The sequence below is a fragment of the Ursus arctos genome, unplaced genomic scaffold, assembly GCF_023065955.2.
Source record: "Ursus arctos isolate Adak ecotype North America unplaced genomic scaffold, UrsArc2.0 scaffold_19, whole genome shotgun sequence".
Lineage (NCBI taxonomy): Eukaryota > Metazoa > Chordata > Mammalia > Carnivora > Ursidae > Ursus > Ursus arctos.
The window spans coordinates 33,861,891-33,883,460 of NW_026622863.1; the positions used below are offsets into that span (position 1 = coordinate 33,861,891).

The window sequence follows — 21,570 nt, forward strand, 5'->3', positions numbered from 1 at the left end:
CCAGGGCCCCTTGATCCAGGGGCATGCCTGGCTTCTGGCGCTGGGCAGCGTTGTTGCGTGGCTCTGCGGCCTCTGCTCTGCCTCTCGTGAGCGTGTGGTCGCCCAGAGTGCACTCGTGGGCTGCAGGGTGGAGGGTCTGTCGGCTGCCTGGTGAGCTGCTGACCTGGACTGGAAGGTGCCTAGGGGTATCCCATACGCTGGAAAACCAAGGCCTGTGGTATATACGTGCACACACACTTGCACATAGACACACGCCCATGCACACACACACACACACACAGCCCCTACGTGCACACGTCATGCAGTGGCTTCTTGTGGCTTGAGAGTTGGGGTGCAGCACCCCAAACACTTCCTCTGTCCTTGCTTTGGCCCTGAGAGGGGAGGGTGAGGCCTCCCCAGGGTCAGCTCCGGCCTCGCCCCCTGTTCTGGCAGCCGAGGGCACAGCCACAGGGAGTGACCTCCTCACACTCCCTGCGCCGGCCAAAGGGAATTCCAAATTCTGCTCGGAGGGCATTGCTGAGAACACAGGTCAATCTCTTTAAAGCCAGGGGCAGCCCCTGCTTTCTCCCGGGAGTGGCGATCGGCCCTCCAGGGGACAGGTCGGCCATGGCCCGTGTCTCGCCTCTGCCCCCTTACTTCCTCCAGCTGTTCTCCACAAACACCTGGAACTCCCAGGCCTTCTGCTGGCTTGGGCCTGACTCAGATTTCTCATTAAGCACTAAGGGTTTGCATTTCATCATGCAGTTGACACACATTTTTTTTCCTTCTTCATAAACATGCTCACGAATGTGGATTCTGTTCTCCCTGGTCTGCTTCCAGACCTCCTGCCTGCCCACATTGCCTAGCTGCCAGGGCATGGGGGGGTCAGGTGCCCGGCCAGGGCTGGCCGCTGGGAGCCAGGAGGCATTCCTGACCGCTGCCCGGGGGTCTCCACAAAGTAGGGTTATACTTGTGGAAGCCTTTTTCACCTTGGGGCTGGGACGAGGCTCAGGACACAAGTCGAACCTGATAAATTCTTCTAACCCTGCTGCCTGCTTGTGTCGCTGGCCCATCTGAGGCCCTCAGACATGGACCCACAAACCCCCGCAGCTCCACAGGATGGTACATTGGAAAAAGTACGGATTCAGAGCCAGACTGCTGGGTCCAGGGCCGTGGATGCCAGAAGAGGCTTGTGGCCTTGGGCGAGTTACTGGTCCTCTCTGAGCAATAGCTGCCTCCAGGCGCAAGTGTGAGCTGGACATTCCCTGGGCACCGGCACAGTGTGGATGCCTCGCAGGCACAGACACTGAGCAAGTGGGAGTTACTACACTTTCTGGTTATAATGGTGTTTCCTCTATTTTAAGATACCGCTGGGAGTGAGATGCATCCTCAATTTAACAGCAGCACTTTGAGAGGAGAAAAGCCCAATATGGCATTCAGTGCACACTCAGATCGCAGGAAGCGTGTGTTATCTGAGAACTGAGGACGTGTGGCCATCTCATTTAGCCTGCTGTGTAACTGGGGGCAGTGTTCTTGGCACCTGGGCCTCAGTTTTCTTGTCTGTACAATGGGTGTCGTGACATAGGGCCTTGCCACTGCTGGCCCAGCACTGGTCCTTGGTGAGAGTACACTGCTCTTACCAACTGGAACACTTGCCAGTGAGAGTTACGTGTGAAAGGGAAAGAACAGAGGATCTAATATGGAATGGGGGGGGTCTTAACAGAGCCGTGTGGGGGCCAAAGAACCCCCCTGAGAGCAGGCATTGCTACTCCCCGAGCGTGTGAGCAGCCCCGCCTAGCCCACAGCCCCTGATCAGCTGCCTTCCCACAGGAAGGCCTGTGCGTCGTTGGTATCTGACACCTTTGAAGAGTAACATAAGCCCCGAGAAGTTCCCCGGAGACCCTTAAAAAGGAAAACTCTTAGCAGCGCAGGCCAGCATCACCCTGAGAGGCCCAGGCTGGGCGGTACGATGGAAAGAATGTGGGCTCGGAAGCAAGACCAAGCAGGTTTGGGTGTCTAGGAGTTTGGAGTCCGCCTCTTAACCTGTGAGGCAACTGTGTGCGGCTCACACATTTCTTCATGCAATCCTTTATCAAACGCTTGGGGCACAGGTATCCTGGGCCCGGCTCTGTGCTAAATGTCGGGGGGCCCGACTGATCTGCTCTCAGTCCCTCTGCATCTGAGCAGCACCAACTAGGAAAAACGGTAACATCACCCGCTTGGTGGGACAGAGTAGGGGAGGCTGCTGGCCCACAGGAGGCCACCAGCAAGGGGACAGGCTTCCGTCCAGGAGGAGAAAAGAACAGCCATCATGAGGGAGTGGTGGGCACATCCACTCTTCTGACCTACTCAGATCTGGCTGCTTGATCTTTCAAACACCCGCGTTTTGAAGTCTTGTTGGGCTGGTGGTGACCTGGAAGATGCCTCATCCCTCAGGGGCCTTTGGAGAAAATGCAGACAGACTTGGGGTTGTCCTAAAGACTGGGCAGCGTAGTGAGAATGTGGGAGGCAAGCGTCTACATCACCCAGGACAGTGCTGCTTGGTAAAGAACTGTCCCAGCCAGATGCCGCAGCTCTGCTATGAACACTGAAGGCTTGGTGCAGGGAGGGAGGATTGTTTGGGGGCTTGGAAACCATGTCCGGCAAGGAATGGCTGAAACAGCTTCCAACAGCCTGAGAGCTGGAGAGGGAGGGTGGCTGGGCTGGAGGGACCAGGACCAAGTCCCGAGCATTGCTGGAATCTGATGCCCCCACCCCAGGGGGCCACCACATTGTGCTGTCTGGCTTGTGGCCCGAGAGGGCTGGGGTTCAGGTTGGGTGCTGTTGTGTATGCGGCTGTCAGGGCCAGGGCTGCCTGACGCAGGCCAGTGTGCTGGGGACTTCCGGCTTCTCGAGGCTCACACGGCACACCTGCCCTCTGGCTGGTGCGTCAGCTGCTGTTCTGCGGGTAGGACAGCCTCCTGCCTGCATCGTGCAGAAGTTCTGGGAATCAGGAGGAAAACGGGTGCTGGGAGGAAGCATCTTGTCCCCAGGACAGCTTAGAGCTCTGGTTCAGGCAGCAGCTGTCAAGTTGGCTTACGGTTCCGCCAAGCATACGCTGTATGTCTGCCAGGCCAAAGCAGCTGCCCCAAGCCCTGGGAACCACCCTGTCCCCACTTCCTGTGTCCACCCCCTCACCTGCCCAGCTTGTCCCTGGTGTTTCCCACGCCCACCACAGCAGGAGAAAGGCGGTCTCAGTCATCTGGCTTCTAAACCATCCGTGGAGTGCAGTGTGAGGCTGGAGACCTGGGCCTCATGCTCACCGAGTCCAGCTTCCCCCCTTATTAGCTCTGTGACCTTTGGCAGCTCCCCTGACCTCGTTGGGCGGTCTGGGAAGTTCTAGAGCCAGCCTGGCCCCATTAATGTCAGGACTAAATGTTAGGTGATTGACACCTACAGGTCATCAGAGGCCTTAGGGACGCTCAAGGTGCCATATCTCCCTTTCCTCCATGAGTGCAGGGCGGGCCTAGCTATCTTCTTCCCCGAGCTGGGTGGGCAGGCCCCTTCCCGCCTAGCCGCCATTCTTCCTTCCATCCCAGGCCAGCCTGGTCCGCCAGCCCTGAGGCTGGCGCTGCTCTCCAGCTGCTCATGGCAGGGGCTCTGCTGGCTACAGGCGTCCTACACCCCATCCCTTGGGCTTGGCTAGCCCCGGGGCACCCAGCCTCTGCCCAGCACACCTGCCATGCACCCCCAAACCAGTCAGCCCTGGCATTTGGAGCAGGGCCAGGAGCTAACGGCAGACTTGGAACTGGGCCCGGCCGAGGCAGGAAAGGAGGTCCATAGCCCTCTTCCTCGTTGTGCCCATGTCCCCCACTCTCAGTCCTGTGTGAGCTGCCAAGATGGAGCCGGCAGGAGGCTGAGCTCAAGCACCCCAGGAATACAGACGACCCTCACTGTTCTGTGGAACGGACTCGTTGAAGTCCCCTTCTGCACAGGAGTGAACCCAGGCCAGGCTCTGTTGCTGCCCTGAAGCCCAGCATGCACCTGGCACAGCCCCAGCTCCATGGCCTCTCATATCCACTGATGAGCGGTTTAAAGTCTCCTCGGAGTTTTCTGTATTTAATGGCGTTTCTACATAGAACATGTTTTATTTTTTTAAAGCCAAAGAAAAACTAGTAAGTGCCTTTTTCGATAGAGGGAAGTGGCCTTCCTGCACAGGTGGGAGCAGGAGACGTGACATCGTGCCGTTCAGTGAATAGGACCGCAGATGTGGGAGCCAGGTTCCTGGGTTCGAGCCCCAGCTCCTACCAGCTGTGCGACCCTGGGCCAGCGCTTTCCCTGAGAGTTTTCACATCTGCAGAATGGGGTGGCAAGTGCGTCCAGCTCCGCAGTTGTCTCGGAGGGACACAGGAACTGATCCGTGTGCATCCAGCTCCGCAGTTGTCTCGGAGGGACACAGGAACTGATCCGTGTGCATCCAGCTCCGCAGTTGTCTCGGAGGGACACAGGAACTGATCCGTGTGCATCCAGCTCCGCAGTTGTCTCGGAGGGACACAGGAACTGGTCCGTGTGCCCTTTTGGAAGAGCCTCTGCTCACAACAAGCTCTTTCTACAGTGTTTGCTCCTGTTACTTTTAGATTTTCTGGAAACTATGAATCAGACAGGTGAGGGGGTTTGTGGGGAGGGGTTTAGAGGGAAAACAGGCTTGCCACAAAAATCAATGACTCCCCCACACACCAAAAAAGAAGCACACAGGTATGGGGTCAAAAGGGGTCTCCACATCCTGTGGGCTCACTGGACCCAGCCACCCGGCACACAGAGCTCATGCCCAGCCTTGGGCACTGGAGTCCAAGGACCTGGCTGTGGATCTGGCTTCCCACTTCCCAGCTGTCTGAATTCAGGTGGGGCCTCAGTCTCACCGGGAAGGCAGGTGTGATACCCTGCAGTCCTCGAGTGCCAGTTCTGAGGCGTCCATGAGCAAGTTTGTGCCCAGTGCATGGCTTCATGAGTGCTCAGCAGACCTCCACAGGTGGCACTGTTAGAACTCCGCTCAGGCCACCAGGCACTCCTGGGAATTCTCTTCCCGGGTGGGAGCTGGATTCTGAAGGCTGCCACTTTATCACTGGTGTATCTGCAGGAAGGTAGGTCAGGAAAGGGCTGTCACCCAGGGGTTATGTACACGGTGCCTTGGTGGTGGGGGCGAATGCTGGTTCCCGGGGATGAGAAGATCTCAACTGTCTTTTGCTGTGAAGTACAGACATGCAGCATGTAAACAGATACACAGCATATTGGGAGAACCATCAGGGACAAATGTCGAGAAAGCTCCTCAGGGCGGGGGGTGGAGGAGCGCCACCAGATGCTGGTAAGAAGCTTGAGAAACACCGGATTCTAAGTGGAAAGGAGCCCCGGGGCCACAGGCCCACGATTCAGGTCTGGGTCCTTTCCTCTGCCCAGGCCAGTCCAGGCTCCGTCAGGCCCCTCCTGTGGGCAGTGCCAGATGTCAGTAGGGGTCTGACTGTAGCACCCATCCCCCCAACACAGGCCATTGGATGAAGGGTTCAGATACCCCCTCCTGCCAGAACCCAGCTTCCTGCCCCAATCAAGGCAGGATCCAGGTCAGACTGCACGCTCAAGTGCACAGCTGAGGACGCACGCTCTTCCATTTGTCCACATCCCCTTCCACATCGGAGTGAACCCCAGACCCTGGCTGTAGCTCCCTAGCGTGTGCTGGGTCCACAGCTCAATAGGCCTCTTCCGGACACCAGCCATCTGCCTGGCCTGCCGCCCAACCCGACAGGTGCAGAGATAAGATGCAGCCCCTCCCAGGACTGCTGCGAGCAAGGTGTGTGTGCACCTGGGCACCCCAAAGTCTTCAGCGTGGGCGGGGCTGCTCCAAGTGGCCTCACTGCTGTGTGTGGGTTAAAGACTGGGACCTCAGAGGTGCCTGGCTGGCTAGGACAGTTGGTGAGAACTGGCTACCTCTGGGTTCACTATACAGTGAACTCCCCCAAACCAGAGAAATAGGGGAACCCAGGTCAGGGGCTGTACCAGATACAGGCGCTGGGTGGGGCAGGAACAGAGGTCACGGCCCCAGAGGCATCTGAGGTCAAATCCAGAGAACTAGTGGGTGATTTGTACAAATATGAAACACCCGTGGGCCTTGTTTTCCTCCTGCAAAATGGGTTGTGGGAATTCGGCCTGGCAGGGCGTCTGTGAGTATTAACCAGGGCATGTGGGAATGCTCTAGTGCCTGCTGAAGGCCCATCCGTCCTCAGGCCGAGGCTCTGCCTTGCCCTGCGTGTTCCTTCCCCTGCTCCCCACCCTCCTGGCTCCTCCTCCAGGGCTGTTGGTAGAAGCTGTGCTGGGGGCGGGATGGGGGGCCCTGCTGACTCCACAGCGGCCTCCAGGAGCTGTCGCTTCCCTTTCCGGGACCTCTCTCTGCGGCACAGCTGTGCGGTCACCTCACCAGCCACAGAACCGCTCCCGCCTGTCACACAGACTCGTGGTGGGCGGGCTGATCCCATGGTCTGTGGTCCCGACACGCAGGGAGTGCTCAGCGCATTGCAGCTCCCCTTGTCATTCACGCTAGTGTCCCTGTTCTGGAACAGTCCGTCCCAGGCCGGGGTGGGGGCAGGACCCTCCAGTGCCTGGTCCCACCTGAGGCCTCAGCTGCTGTCTGTCAGAGCTATGATAGCTTGTGCAGATAACTTCTCTGCGCCTCAGTCTCCCCATCTGTTGACTGAGGCCGATCTTAGCGACTTCACTGTGAAGAGTAAGCGAACAGAGGTAAAGCTCTTGGCGTCATGTGGCACGTGGACAACATGCTGGCACCGTCCTAGCTGCTGGGTTTTGTTCCGTTACTATTACTCTCCCTGTTATTACTGTCATTCATAGGGACTGTTTTGTTAAAACACTGTTATCTGGACATAAGAGGAGAAGCACCTGATAAATCAGGTGGGTTGATCCAAACTGCAAATGAATAGCATATATTTATTATTTTTTATGAATCAGTCTATAAATTTGCCCCTCAGTTCTGATCAAGGATGAAAATGCCTTTGCATTCCCAACATAAGCCTCCTCTGCTAGTCAGCTCAGGTGGCCGCAACAAAATTACACAGACCGGGTGGCTAGAGCAGCAGAAAGTTATTTTCTGGCAGTCCTGGAAGCTGGAAATGGGAAATCATGGCGTGGGCAGGGTCGGTTTCCTCTGGGACCTCTCTCCTAGGCCTGCAGTGAGCTCCCTTCTTCCTGTGTCCTCACAGGGTCTTCTTCCCAAAGTGTGTGTGTGTGCGTGTGCGTGTGCGTGTGTGTGTGTGTGTGTGTCCTGGTCTCCTTTCCACATGAGGACACTCGTCACACTGGGTTAGGCCCCCATTTTACCTTCATCGCATCTGTGTCCCCAAACACAGACACAGTCTAAGGTGTGAGGGTTAGGATTTCAACCCAGTAATTTGAAAGTCAGAAAGAACGACGATCTGGTAACCTGGGTGCAGAGGTGAGGTGGGAGGAAAGGGGATGGGTGGAGCTGGAGGGCTGGCCCCTTTGGCTGCCATGAGGAAGTCTCGGGACAGGTTCTGTCTGTCGTACCCGTAGACACCAGCTGCTTGTCTCCCCAGCTCCCTGGAAGCAGGAGGTGGCTAGAGCAGAGTTGGTGCTATGGGCGTCTCTGCCAGACCCTCGCCCCATCATGGGCCATCCGTGACAGCACATGGTAAACCTCTCCTTGTCCAGTCCGAACCTGACTGTTGCCCCCTGTCTCTCTAGGTCTGACTATGATGACTGGAGACCGTCCCTGGCCAGCTTGCTTCAACCCATTCCATTCCCCAAAGAGTAAGTCCCACACCTGTCTCTGACCTCAGTTGTCCACAAGTCACCCTGGGAACACCACAGACACTAGCGGGAGATGGAGAAGTTGGTCTTCGGCTGTGGGACCGCTGGGGAGGCACCACCACCCCCCACTCTGAAAAATGGGGAGATTACCTCATTGCAGCATTGCAGGGATTCATTGAGCTCAGAAAGCAGACAAAGCCCTCCCCGCCGTGCCTTCATGCAGCGAAGTTAGCGATTCTGATTATGCTTCACTTGGGACCAGGACTCCCTGCCTGCGCGCTCTCCGGCGGCCGCAGTAAAAATCACAGGATAATGCACATGGCATTGCTTTCTGCGCCATACAGCGGTGTGCTGAACGCGCTCTTACTGCACCCGTTACGATTATTAGCTTGTGTTCCAGGGCGAGTCGGGCCAGAAATGGGCCCTCCGTCTCTCTCTTGCCAGCCCTTATCTCAATATTGAATTTATCCGAGGAAAAATAGGGAGAAAACTGTCTGGTGGATAATGGCCTGAGGAGAAGGCTTTGTCTGAGTAACCAGGCCCTAAAATGCCTCCAGGTCTCTGTTTTGACAGATGTGGAGAAGGCAGGCCTCAGGAGGCAGCTCGGGGCTCTCTCAGGAGCCGATTAACGAGCCTGTGTTTATGAAATGTGGCTCTCCAAGGGGGACATTACACCCGGTAATTGTCCCATTTGCTGGCCTGGCCGGTCCCTGGGGCCCCCAGGACTCGAGACCGGAGAAATCTAACTCCTGAGAGCCGCGGCTGTCTCCAAAGAGCAGTGGCGTCATTGGCTACATTTGCTGTCCCCACGGCCCCAGGGACACATGTGACAGTGGGCCCATGATGCAATTCACTTGGAGAATGGTCCCCGAACGTCCCCCTGATGTACAGCGGTAATTAGTGCAGCCGCACCTTCGCGGTGGAACAATTAGCAAGCACACCTGGGTCACGGCGACCCCGCTCAGCCCGCTGCTGTCTGCAGGTGCAGGCCCCAAGGGCGGGGGGGGGGGGGGCGCTCAGTCCGTTCCCGTTCCCATTCCTAGGATCTTTGCCTCATCAAAGGAGGCCTTTGTTGTGCAGTTTCAAGGAGGGGCAAAATGTCCGTGTTTCATTCTCAACTTCCTCCTCATTCTTGGGATCAGACAAAGCCTCACCGTCCCTAGAGGAAGATCTTTGGATCGTTGTGGGTTTCAAAAGCACCCCGCTAACTGCAGTTTTCCCTCTATTTTTGTTACAGAGCTCTCGCACATGAGAAGTTCACCAAGTGAGTATTGGGGCAACACCTTCATTACCTTCTTCCGTTGCAAATGTCTTCTCTCCTGAGGCTGTTCCCCCGCGGCCAGCCCTCCTTCCACCCCTTCTCGGTCACGTGCATTCTGGGAGGCAGCCGTGGCTTCTATTTGGAAGTTCTGACCCCCGCCAGCTCTGCTAGGCTCCCCCACCCCGGCCCTCTCCTCCGCCCCTGTCACGGTCCATGCAAACCAGGACCCTGGGAATGACTCTGCCGCCACCCTGTCCGTTTCAGGGAACTGAAGTACGTGATTCAGAGGTTCGCCGAAGACCCACGACAAGAGGTGAGGCCTCCCTCCCTCCCTCGAAGGCACCCTGTCAGGGCCTCCTTTCTCCCACGGGCATTCAGAATGGTTTCCAAAGGCTCCTTGCCTTGTGCATAAACACAACGACCCCCTGTGATGGGGGTGCCCGGCCTGTGATGTCAGTCCGTTACTATAAACTCAGGCTAGCCAGAGGTGGTTTCCCCCTGGCTGGCGGTTTCTTCTTGGAGCACAGGCCTTGCTTTAGGGGCAGACTGGCACAGGGCTTCCCAGCCAGCTCCAAAACAGCAGTGGATCCCCGTTAGGCTGCCGACCTGAGAAGCAGCAAACCAAGGAAGACATCTGAGCTGAAATCTGAGCCGGCTTTCATTGCCCAGGCATGGTGGCTGTGGGCCTCCTTGAAGGGCCACTCTGTTCCTCCAGTATCTGGGCTTCCGGGAGAGCTCAGCTTCCCCCCGCCAGAGGCTGTGTGAGCAAGGACTCAGAGGGGCCTGGGTTCCTCCACCCACTGTATCGGCGTAGCGATAGCTAGCCTTGCTTCGGTGCTCGCCCTGTGTCGGGCACGTGCGCTTTCTCCTTGACTCCCCCCCCACCCACAAGCACGAGTAGGTTCTGTCATCACCCCATTTACCTCTGAAGTACCCTCCTCTTAGAGTTGGAAACCTGAAGTTGAGGGGCATCCCCACAGTCACACAGCTGGTACGTGACCACAGCAGGATTCAGACCCGGCAAGTGTGGCTCCCCGAGCCGGTCCAGTGGCCAGCTCTGCGGCAGACGCCCTGGGCCAGACGGGCTGCAGAAGCGAACAGGACGCTGGCCTTGCCCCGTGGAGCTCGCAGCCCCCTTCTCCGTGGCCATGAATCCTGGGATGTGAGGGGATCCGGCTTCCGAGTGGGGACAGACCGCGACACACGTACCCCCAGCAGAGCGGGAGGTTAAGGATGGGCAAAGGAGGAAGTGATTTCTTCTTCTTGACGGAGCCAGAATATTCTCTCTGGAGGCCCTGCTGTAAAACCGTTCTCGAAGGATCAAGTTGTAAAACACCTTGATTCTAAACCCTGATTCCCCTTCAGAGGGGAGGTGGGTGGGGGAATGGGATAAGCTGGTGATGGGTAGTAAGGAGGGCACGTATCGCATGGTGCACTGGGTGTTATACGCAACTAATGAATCATCAAACTTTACATCAGAAACCAGGGATGTACTGTATGGTGACTAACATAATAAAAAAACATTAAAATTAAAAAAAAATAATAAACCCTGATTCCCAAAGTTGGTCCTCAGATGCAGTGGGAAAAGCAGAAATGGCAGATCGGGAGCTCTTAAGTGGTTGGATACAGTGCTGGTCTAAGCCATCCTTCCCTGTGAGTGAAGACAGATTCTCAGAATTCCTCTGGAAAGGGAGCCTTTAGTTCAAATACAAACTTTGAAGATGAGGAATAAAAGTGGTCCCAGCTGCTTCCCAGAGCAGAGAGGCAGAGCCAAGTGCTGGCAGGGAGCTTTCCGAGCCCGGTACCATCCACAAGGCCCCCGGGGGGACTGGAGAGCAAGGGGCTGGTCTTGCGGGGGAGGCCCTGCCCCCAGCAGGCCCCTCACCAGGCCTTGCTCCAGGCCCCTGTGTGCCTCTGCCTTTGATTCTGTTTCTCTCCCTCACTCTCCCCTCCCACCTTCTCCCTCCTGAAGAAGCCAGAGTTATAAATTGTTGGATATATTTGCCGAATAGAGTTTCATACTCTTGATTCCTTCTTTCTTTGAAGTAGACAAATTAACATTTGATATTCTTCCAACTCAGAGGGAAAAATCAAAGCCCCACCGCCTCGGTTTTGTTTACTTGTGTGTGGGTTGTGATCAATTGAATATCTGTGAGTAAGTGGCTTTTGGCAGCAAATTGTCCTTCACTCCTGAAGGAAATGATCGGGCACATCTCTCAGCTCTCTTCTGAGGACAGGGAGGAGGGGAAGAAACAAAGGCCTTTGTTTCTCTCTCTCTGCAGTTATAGGAGGGGCCGGGGTGGTTGTGGAATTCCTTCCAAACACACGCACGCACACGTGTTTGCACACACATGCCCACCCACACACTGACATGCAGAGCTCTGGGAAGGCAGTTGAGACCCACAGAGAGAGCTGTGCTTGTGCATGGAACTGTCCCACCCTGGACAGAGAGCCTTCCAGGGAGAGGCACAGACTCAGAGGGAGGTGCAGACCCCAGCGGTGGAGGGAGCGGGTGCCCTGAGAGTGAGCAGGACAGAGGTTCAGGGGGAGCTGAGGCCAGAGAGCAGGAGAGAGGAGTTAGAGGCACAGAGAGAGAAGGGAGAAAAAGAACTCCCTCCACCCCCTGAGAAGGTCATAGGTGAAAAGGGGACTGAGTCCAAGCAGTTGCTTTGAGCCTCTCCTCCTCCCCCCCCCACCCCGATTTGGCCATAGACTTGCTTTTGTTCAGGGCAACTAACCAAGCCAGGCCTGGCCCTTCGTCCCTCGGAGCTGAAGGTGAATGGCTGGAGTTCGCAGTTTATGGGTGCCACACTTTTTCCTAAAAGGCCTTCCATGGTATTTAGTAGGAGGTGGGAGTTGCTGGACTAGAAGTGAAACAGGTTTCTTAACTGCGGGACTTGTCTGAGCCTTTATCATTTGCTGGGCTCCCTTGGGCCCTCGGGACTGACCGTTGTGCCCCCCTCTGCCGCAGGTGCACTCGTGCCTGCTGAGCGTGCGGGCCGGCAAGGACGGCTGGTTCCAGCTCTACAGCCCTGGAGGGGTGGCCTGCGACGACGATGGGGAGCTGTTCGCCAGCATGGTATGTGGGCCGGGGCCCCTCGCTGGGCACGGCGGGAGGGCCTGGCTTTGCCTCTCCTGCCGAGCCCAGAGCTGCCCCGATCTGGCAGTGGTGGCCAGCCTGGGAATTTCCACACTTCAGCATCGAAGCTGAAGATGGTGATGAAGGTGACGACCCCAAGTGTCCCTTGCTGTCTCTCACCTGAGCGGGCGCCCGGCCAAGGACTTGAAACTCCTGCTCTCACTCAGTCCCACTCAGCTCCGTGAGGAGGTGACGCTTACCGTTACCCCACTTCACAGACTAGGCGGCTGAAGCCCCAGGCGCTCACCGCCCAAGCTCACACAGCTCATTGTAGCGGCAGCGTTCACTTCGGGCCCCTGAGGGCTTGGTGTGCACAGGACTTCCAGAAGGCACTGCAGACCCAGCGGTTCGCCTGATCTTTGCCGTGAGAAGCCAAGGTCAGGATGATCGTCTGGCCTTGGAGAGCAGAGATCTGAGGTCACCAAACCAGTAACTGCACCCCCGGTGACTTCCAGTACTTTCTTTGTGTCGGACGCCTCACGTGCACCATTTCTTCACCTTCAGCCTTCCCCCTTAAGCACACCTGTGTTGAAGCAGCGTAGGGAGGTCTGGTGGCCTGCCCAAGGTCACACAGGCCTTCAGCCTCCATGTCCCTCCCTTGACCCAAGCCCACGCTGTCCAGAGCCAACCCCTCCTGCCAGTGGCAGCATGTGTGTCTCCTGAAGGGGGCACAGGCTCCCCTCCCAGTGGCCAGAGACCTCGGCTGTCCTGCTTGCTGACACGGCCAGCTGGGCTCTGGGACTGTGCCTGTTCCCAACCCTGAGAAAACATGATTCAGGTGGAGGCTCGGCTGTGCGCTCGCGTGGCGACCTGGGCTCCGCCACCTCGTCTGTAAGCCAGGGAGTGGAGTGCCGGCGTCTCGGGGTCACCATGCCAGTGCATGCAACAGTGGACGCGGGGTGCCCCGCCGGGGCCTAGTGCATGGCCTGCTCAGAGGTGACGGCTGCGGTCGGTCTTGTCTCTCTGCCGGGCCACCCGTGCAGTGGGGCAGCAGCTCACGAAGCTCTCTGCAGTGACGACAAATCCAGCGCTGCCTCTGGAATCTTTCTTGAAAGGGACATATTTTTAGAGCCTCTTCGTTACGCACTGGCCCCCCACTCCTCACCCGCTGCCTGATGAGCCCCTCTCAGGTGCCCTGTGCGTCCTGGAGATGCTGGCATCTGCCTGCCTGCACCTCCCCCACCTCTCACGAGGGCTCCCCTGATGTCACAGTTTCACCATGGCAACAGCCAGTGGACCCCCACCCCTTGATGTGGGGACTCAGTGTGCGAGAGAAGCCGGGGAGCTGGCAGCTTCCCAGCCTGAGAGATTGCGTCCGTGTGCCAGAGTTGTTAATGATGGAGCGGAAAAAATATACATGGAAAAGGAAGCAGCCAGCCCCTGGGATGGCAGTGCCTCGTTTCCATGGAGACGCAGGGCGCAGGAGAGGTCCCCTTGATTAGGCTGCCGTTTCCAACCATGGAAGGGCATTTGCTATCGCACGAAGTCGGAGGGGGGAGCACACCAAGTGTTTGGGCCCCCAGCCCTGTTGGCTGGGGCCCCCTGCCCTTGGGTGCCACCTCCAGATACACCAGAAAGAAACCCCGTTTTCTCGGTGGCTGCCCTGCTTGGAACCCAGGTGGGGCAGAATTTGCCAGTTCCTGGATTTCTGGGGCAGGGATCACTCAGCATCCCTTAGAGCTCCCAGAGAGTTTGGGAAAGGGGAGGCAGAGCTCCCTACTGTTCTCTGTCCTGCATATGGTGACACTGTGCCCCCTAAACACTAACCACCCCCCCCCACCGGCCACCACCACTCTGTTCCTGCCTCCAAGTCCGACGCTCCAGGTCCCTCACGTGCATGGAATCCTACAGGATTTGTCCTTTGTGATTGGCTTCCTTAGCACCATATCCGTGAGGTTCATCCACATTGGAATATGGGGGGGGGGGGGTCTGATGATCAGTTCAGATCTAGTGTCCAGATAGGATGTGGGCGGGCCTTCTGGTTTGGGAATCCTTTCAGCATCCCAGAAGCAGGCGTCTCGGGCCACAGCCCCGTGGTGGCCGCTGCTTTTCACACAGCCGTCTCTCCTCGCAGGTGCACATCCTCATGGGCTCCTGTTACAAGACCAAAAAATTCCTGCTCTCCCTGGCGGAAAACAAGCTGGGCCCCTGCATGCTCCTGGCGCTGAGGGGGAACCAGACCATGGTGGAGGTAAGGAGCTGGCCCAAGTTCCTGGTAAGGCTGCTGTCTCGTTCGAGCCTTCGCCTTTGTTGACTGAGGACCTTGTAGGAGCCCAGAGCTGTTAAAGCAGCTGGGGACACAGCCGCCGATGCGGCAGGTGTAGCCCTCGCCTGTCCTAAGCCTCGCAGGAGCGTGCGGTCTCCCTCAAATAAGTTATCCGTTTCACTTGTGATCTGTTTTGACCCAAGGGATCAGGGGAGGTTTCTGTTCCATTGTCTATTGCTGTGTAACAGACCACCCCAACGGGGGCTTAAAACAATGACACTCATATATTTGGCTCACAGATCTTGGGGTGACTGGGCTCAACTGACAGGTTCTCACTCTGGGTCTCTCAAGGGGAGGCCAAAGCATCTGGGACTTCGGGCCTCTCTGCACGCAGCAGCCTGGGGCTGCAGCCTTCCCGCACACCAGGGAGCACACGCCTGGCCTGATTCCTCTCTGTCTCCTCCCAAAGTCCCCAGAAGCCTGAGGCTCCCAGGCCACTGTCCAAAGGCAGACGGGCAGAAGCCGTATTGCTCTTCCTCACGCACCTTCCAAGTCAGCCGGTGTCACCGTGCCACGTGCTACCCAGGGAACGTGCCAGCCCAAGTCAAGGGGCTGGGGCTGAGAACACCTCTTAGTGGGAAGAGCATCCCAAGAATTTGAGCCCCAGAGCTTTCTCCCTGCCACTGAGAGTTGCAGTGAGATTTGGGGGCAAAGAGTTCAGAAGAAGTCAGGAGCATGGTGTCCAGGCCAGAGCAGCACAGGCCAGGCCCTGCAGTAGGAGGAGGTGTGGTGTGAGAACAGGGAGGAGGCCAGGACGGCTGGGACAAGGGGCAGGATGCTGGGGATTCGGATGGACGGGCTTGAAGAGCCTACGAGGTGTCTGGAGGCCTTGGTGAGGGTCTTGGAGCTTCATCCACGTGCTTGTGCAGGGGACTTGCAGGGCCAGGGGTGTGCAGGGAGCCGGGAGGCAGGTGAGCCATGCTGTGAGGGCCTGGGCCAGGTGGGCTCTCCTTGGAGGGGGAGTTGTCATCGGAAAGGAAATCTGGAGGCCGGGCTGTGCACGTGAAGCCCGGGCAGGAGGGCTGGGAAGCAGAGTGAGGCATGCAGCCACCCGAGGCCCCAGGAGGCAGGACGTGGCAGGTGCTCTCCGGGGCTCCAGTTTGACTCAGTGAACATGTCTTGATCACCAACCGTGTGCCGGGCAAAGGTGGGGAAACTAGGGATGGAAGGAGGTGTCCTGTCTTTTGGGCTCTCTACCAACCCTTCAGGTCCTAGCATGCATCCTTTCTTCATGCATTTGCCAAGGGCCTGCTCTGTGCTCAGCTGGGTGTACACGAATGTTCCCATCGTATGGATGGGAAGCTGCAGTTGGTGATTTGCCCAATATCACGCAGGCAGAAATGCAGAGAGGGGAGAGCACGGTTACTCATTTTCAGGATAAGATTTTGGGGTGCATAGAGCACACTGAGCTTGTCCATAGACCCCTCTCCCCGGGTGTGTGGGGCTGTTGGCCCAGGCCGAGGGTTTGGCCCTCTGCGCCTACAAGGAGCAGCCCTGCCCAGAGCTTCAGGCTAGCTGTAAGGTGCCTCCCCTGCTCTCGGGCAGATCCTGTGCCTGATGCTGGAATACAACATCATCGACAACAATGACACCCAGCTGCAGATCATCTCAACCCTGGAGAGCACGGGCGTGGGCAAGCGCATGTACGAGCAGCTGTGTGACCGGCAGCGGGAGCTCAAGGAGCTGGTGAGTCCACAGCCCGGCTCCGCGGCTCCAGAGCTGGGCCAGCCAGAGAGCACAGGTGGGGTATGGTAGGGCAGAGCCCAGGACCACCGCACCTGCACGGGCCTCTGTCCCAGTGAGTCCTCCTGCAGACCCAGAGAAGTCGGGACTGCCACCTGCCACTTCCCAGATGATTGCAGAGAGGTCAAGTCAGTGACCCACAGTCACATAGCTCCTCCTCGGCCATGCCAGGAATGCGTCCTCACCCCCAGAGTCATGCATGCCAGTCACTGGCACCCCCCCCCCCAACATCATCCATGTCCCTTAGGCCGTTCTTTAAGGGCACCAGTGCTGGACTTCAGAGTGGCAGTGGACTCATGCCCCTGGTCCCCTGGAGCAGCTCTGACCCGGTGGCTGATAGGGGAGGGTGTGTAAATACCCCAGCTTTCTCTCCGCACAGGTGGGATGCCTCTGAGACATGACCCAGAGGCCTCCAGCAGTAGCTGTACGCTAACACTCCCTTCTTGAAGGGGCTTCACTGTCTCTCTTCCCCTGCTGGTGTTTCTTGGGATCTCCTCTCTACCACAATGTTGCCTTGTACCACCCAGAAATGAACCTGGCACTGTGCGTGATGTTAATGGGGAGAGGGTGTGTAAGATGGAAGCTCAGGGGAAAGCATGGGTCGTAATCAGTCTGGTTTTTCTGTTGCAGCAAAGGAAAGGTGGGCCTACTAGGCTAACACTGCCCTCCAAGTCCACAGTGAGTTGGTTTCATTCTTCTGTGGGGCTGGGTGGAGGGAAGGAGGTGGTTAGGCCTCCCCTCTGGGGAACAGCAGAGAGTGTCTGGTGGAAGTGAAAATGAATGACATAGTCCTTGACAGGCCAGCTTTTCCAGGAGGGAATTGGGTTGCAGGAAACCGAATGTGATAGATTATTGTTGATATTGATACGTTACCGTAAGTTAATAATAGTAATAATAGCTAACATACATGAAGCATTTATATACCAGATACTGGGTTATAAGTTCATTTTATCACCACAGTTACACTATGAAGCTGGTGCCTCTTTCCACCCCCATTTACAAGTCTTCAGGGATCTTAGTCCCTTCTCTCCTGCTGCCCCACTGTCCTTGGCATGAGACTTCCACCTCATGGTCCAAAAAGGCTGCTCAGGCTCTAGCCATCACATCTGCATTCAAACCAGCAGAAGGAGGAAGAGCAAAGAAGAACATGCCCCTTCCCTTTCAGGACTTTCTGAAAGTTCTAGTGGGCACATCTCCCTGTACACCGTCGTCCAGGTTCAGCACATGGCCACACCTAGCTGGGAGATTAGCCTTTATTCAGGGCAGCTGTGTGACCACTAAAACTCAAGGATTCAGTCACTAAGGTGGAAGGGAGAACGGATATTACCCTCCGTGACCTCACGGTCTGGTGCTTACACATGCATCGGTCTACACAGGCCTCAGAGTTGGGGGGCCTCAGTGTTTGCAGGTGGGAAATGGGCACAGCCGCTGCCTGGGAGAGTGAGTTGACCAGGCACACACGGACGCGCGTGCACGCACACACGCCTGTGGGAGGGACGTGGCCTCAGAACACCCCAGTCGGTGATTCAGGGTGTGAGTCACAGCACTGGAGGCTTTCTCCCTCACCCACAGGGACGTGGAAACAGCCCTTCCCTCCCCGACAGCCCCCTCGGTCCAACCCCCCCGAGCCACACTGTCACCCCACCTCCTGGGGATTTGCTGCCCCCAGCTACAGCTCTCCGCAGGGCAAGGGAAGACAAGTGGGGAGAGGGGTCCGAAGGGCTCTCAGGAGCTGCTGGCAGCCCAAGGCCTCCCCCGAGACCCCAGCTGCCTGTCTGTTTGCAGGACGCCGACTTGGCTCGTTTGCTGAGCTCCGGCTCTTTCGGGAACCTGGAGAACCTCAGTCTGGCCTTCACCAACGTAACCAGTGCCTGCGCTGAGCACCTCATCAAACTGCCTTCTCTCAAGCAGCTCAACCTGTGGTCCACTCAGGTGCACACTGCCTGCCTGCACCCTGCTCCATGCGCCCACCGCCCCCGCAGCCTGCACCCGCCTCCGTGCCCCAGCGCACCCCTGCTCTGTACCTGCTCTGCCCTCCTCTATGGCTGGCCTCTCTGCCCAGAGCCCCTGGCCCATCTCTTGATGACCACACCCCTCCGCCGCTCAGCACCCACTCCCGAGGCCAGGGGAGGGTTAGGATCTCCTGAAGCCTGTTTCACAGTGGAATTGCTAAGGCCCAGGGCAGGGATGTGCGGGACCAAGTCTTAGAAGCCCTGAGAGGCAGGGCTAAGAGGTGGGCTGGTGTCACGCACCTGCCTGGGGAGCACACGGGCAGCTCGTGGGTCTTTTTGTTTTCACAATAACCGCAGCACACGGCTACTTGCTGCCCGTGCTCAGGGTCATTTGCGCTGTGGAGCACCTCGCGTGAATCAGTGCATGTGGTCCCCATGCCACCCCTGGGATGGGTAGCCCCACCAGCGCCCTCGTTTTACAGAAGAGAAACCAGGGTGTTCCTGGCAGTCTGCCTTCCAGGCCCATCCCGCCCCGTCCCACTGTCCTGCCCCGGGGAAAAGCTGCCTTGGCCCCCACTTGTAGCCAGAGCCACTGAGTTCAAAGCCCTCCCTGACAGACAGCAAGACTCCTGGGGATGGCCCTTGCCTGGCCCACATCCCACCAGCAGAAGCTGGACTCGAACCCAGGTCAGGAGAAGCATTGAGTCTTTGGAGAGAAGTGAGAGCAGCCCAGACCCCCGGGGCTTGGAGGGCCATGGTTCTGTCCCCATCGCCTTCCTCCACTGCTACCCCAGCCTCAAGCTCAAGGTCATTTCCCTGGGTGCCTGGGGGAAGCTGGTCGAGTCCCAGGGCTAAGAGGTTCTGTGCTCCGCAGTTTGGAGACGCCGGCCTGCGGCTCCTGTCGGAGCACCTCACCATGCTCCAGGTGCTGAACCTGTGCGAGACGCCCGTCACCGACGCCGGCCTGCTGGCCCTCAGCTGTGAGTACTGAGGGGGCTGCCAGGGCGGGCGAGGGCCTGCTGCGTGCATTCAGCAAACCTCGGCTAAGCACGGACTGCATCGTGCACTCTGCTGTGTGCTGGGATGTATTCATTCATCCAGCACGTGTTTGGTGAGCACCTGCTGTGTGCCAGGCACCATTCCAGGTGCTAGGAACACCACAGGAGGGGAAATACCCCTGACCTTGGGGACCTTATATTCTAGAAGAAAAGGAAAAATGAGTATCCATATCCTCCAGATACTTGCCTGAGGAAGCAGGTTCAAGGGAAGTGCTCTAGGACATGCTGCCCGGCTGCCCTGACCAAGCCACGGCAGCCATCCCCTGGGATTAGAGGTGCAAATTCTCAGGTCCCACCCCAGACCTGCTGACTCAGAAACAGCATTTTAACAGGATGCCCAGGCAATTCCCATGCACTGTTCAAGTTTGAGAAGCGTTGCCCTAATAGAAGGGGCACCTGGGTGGCTCAGTCGGTTGAGCGTCCAACTCTTGGTTTAGGCTCAGATCGTGATCTCGTGGGTGGTGGGATCAGTCCCCGAATTGGGCTCTGCGCTCAGCGGGAAGTCTTCTTGGGATTCTCACCCTCTGCCCCTCCCCCCACTCGCACATGTGCTGTCTCTCTAAAATAAGTAAATCTTTAAATACACACACACACACACATATACACACACATACAGACACATTCACACTCGGGGAACCCAGAAATGCTGATTCCCGTACCCCAACCCTAATCTCCCAGACTAAGTTCTTGGGTGCTGAGCCTGGGAATCTGCACTTCCCATTTCTGACCCACTGATTTAGACCAGAGGCCCCATGCCTCGGCTGGGAGGAGTCGAGGAAGGCTTCCCAGGGAGGCGACTGAATCTGGGTGGACAAGACACGTATGTAGGAAGCGGCTGAGGAGGGGTATGCTGGGCAGTGGCCATGGCACCTGCAGGGTTGCTGGCAAACTCCAGATGGCTTGGGAGGGGTGGGGACAGGAGACGGGAGTAATGGAGGGCAGAGAAGATGAGGTTTGGAGACATTTCTGTACAAATGTGCTCCTTGGACACTGTCACTGGAGTCGCACAGCCCCTGGCTTAGCGCCCCGAAGAGTGGGGCAGAGCATCGCATCTCTGACAAGCGACTCCTGACCAAACCAAAGTTTGAGACCTGCTTTCAAGAAGTTGGGGCCTGGGGGGCGCCTGGGTGGTGCAGTCGTTAGCGTCTGCCTTCAGCTCAGGGCGTGATCCCGGCGTTGCGGGATCGAGCCCCACATCAGGCTTCTCCGCTGGAAGCCTGCTTCTTCCTCTCCCACTCCCCCTGCTTGTGTTCTCTCTCACTGGCTGTCTGTCTCTGTCAAATAAATAAATAAAATATTTTAAAAAAAAAGAAGAAGAAGAAGTTGGGGCCTGGGTCAACCCTACCGGGAGAGCTTCCAGAATTCCCCTGGGGGATGGGCCAGGCCTGGTCCCCTGGGGCTGATCTGCGATATGGCAGGCAAGCTCTGAGGACATTTGGGGTACAGGCAGTGGAGGGAGTGACAGTGGGACGAGAAAGGAGGGAAGCTCAGAGGGCAGGGACAGAACATAGGCCCAGACCCGTGTCTGCCTGGAACAGATTTTCTGTCCTGGTGGCCCCTGGCCGTGCCCCTGAAGCTCCACTTCTCCTACTCTCATCTCCTCATCGGGGGGCCTGGGCCACGAGAGTCAGCCCCCCAGGCTGACTGCCCCATACCTGCAGCTACCCTTGTGGGAGCCTCACTGACCTCATGACTGTGTCTGTTTGTCCTTGTACAGCCATGAAGAGTCTCTGCAGCTTAAACATGAACAGCACCAAGCTCTCGGCCGACACCTATGAAGATCTGAAGGTAATCCCTCCCTCTCTCCCTCCTACCCTCCTTCCTTCCTTCCCTCCCTCCCTCCCTTCTTTTCTTCCTTCCTTCCATCCAACAGCATCTAAATACTGGTTCTTCGCCCTGTGGAGCTTATTCTCCAGCAGGAAGGCTGTTCCGCTAGCAGATAAGGCAGTAAATGGAATAATGGCAGGTTGAAAGGAGTGATAAAGAGGAAGCCAGCAGGGAATGGGTAGATGGGAAATAGGGAGGGCCTGTTTGGCTTGTGATCCTCAGGACGGTCCCTTTGAAGTAGAAGCCACATAAGCTGAGACCTAAAAGATAAGCCACAGATGCAAAGGGTGAGAGGAAAAGCAAGTGCAAAGGTCCTGAGGCAGAAAGGGTTGGCACGAAGTGACTTTGTGGCAGATGTGACTAGAGAGTAAGAAAGAATAGACTGGGGCCAGACTGAATAAGGTCTCAGGTCACAGAAGGGCTCCAGATTTCATCCAGTTTCAGTAGAAAGCTTTCAGAGGCTCTAGGCAATATGGTGAATTATGCTTGTTCTGGCTGTTACGAGGAAAACTGATTTTTTGTGGGGGCAGGAGGTG

General features: G+C 57.2%; 1 protein-coding gene across 1 annotated transcript in view; it reads left to right on the top strand.

Moving 5' to 3' along the window:
- Positions 1-21,570, top strand: part of CMIP (c-Maf inducing protein) — a 231,421-nt gene that overhangs the window by 207,662 nt on the left and 2,189 nt on the right. The window contains exons 11-20 of the mRNA XM_026495307.4: positions 7,723-7,788; positions 9,026-9,052; positions 9,314-9,362; positions 12,021-12,128; positions 14,263-14,379; positions 16,000-16,140; positions 16,828-16,875; positions 17,983-18,129; positions 19,024-19,129; positions 20,925-20,995. Of these exons, the coding sequence (XP_026351092.1) occupies positions 7,723-7,788; positions 9,026-9,052; positions 9,314-9,362; positions 12,021-12,128; positions 14,263-14,379; positions 16,000-16,140; positions 16,828-16,875; positions 17,983-18,129; positions 19,024-19,129; positions 20,925-20,995 (880 nt within the window). The remainder of the gene's footprint in view (positions 1-7,722; positions 7,789-9,025; positions 9,053-9,313; positions 9,363-12,020; positions 12,129-14,262; positions 14,380-15,999; positions 16,141-16,827; positions 16,876-17,982; positions 18,130-19,023; positions 19,130-20,924; positions 20,996-21,570) is intronic.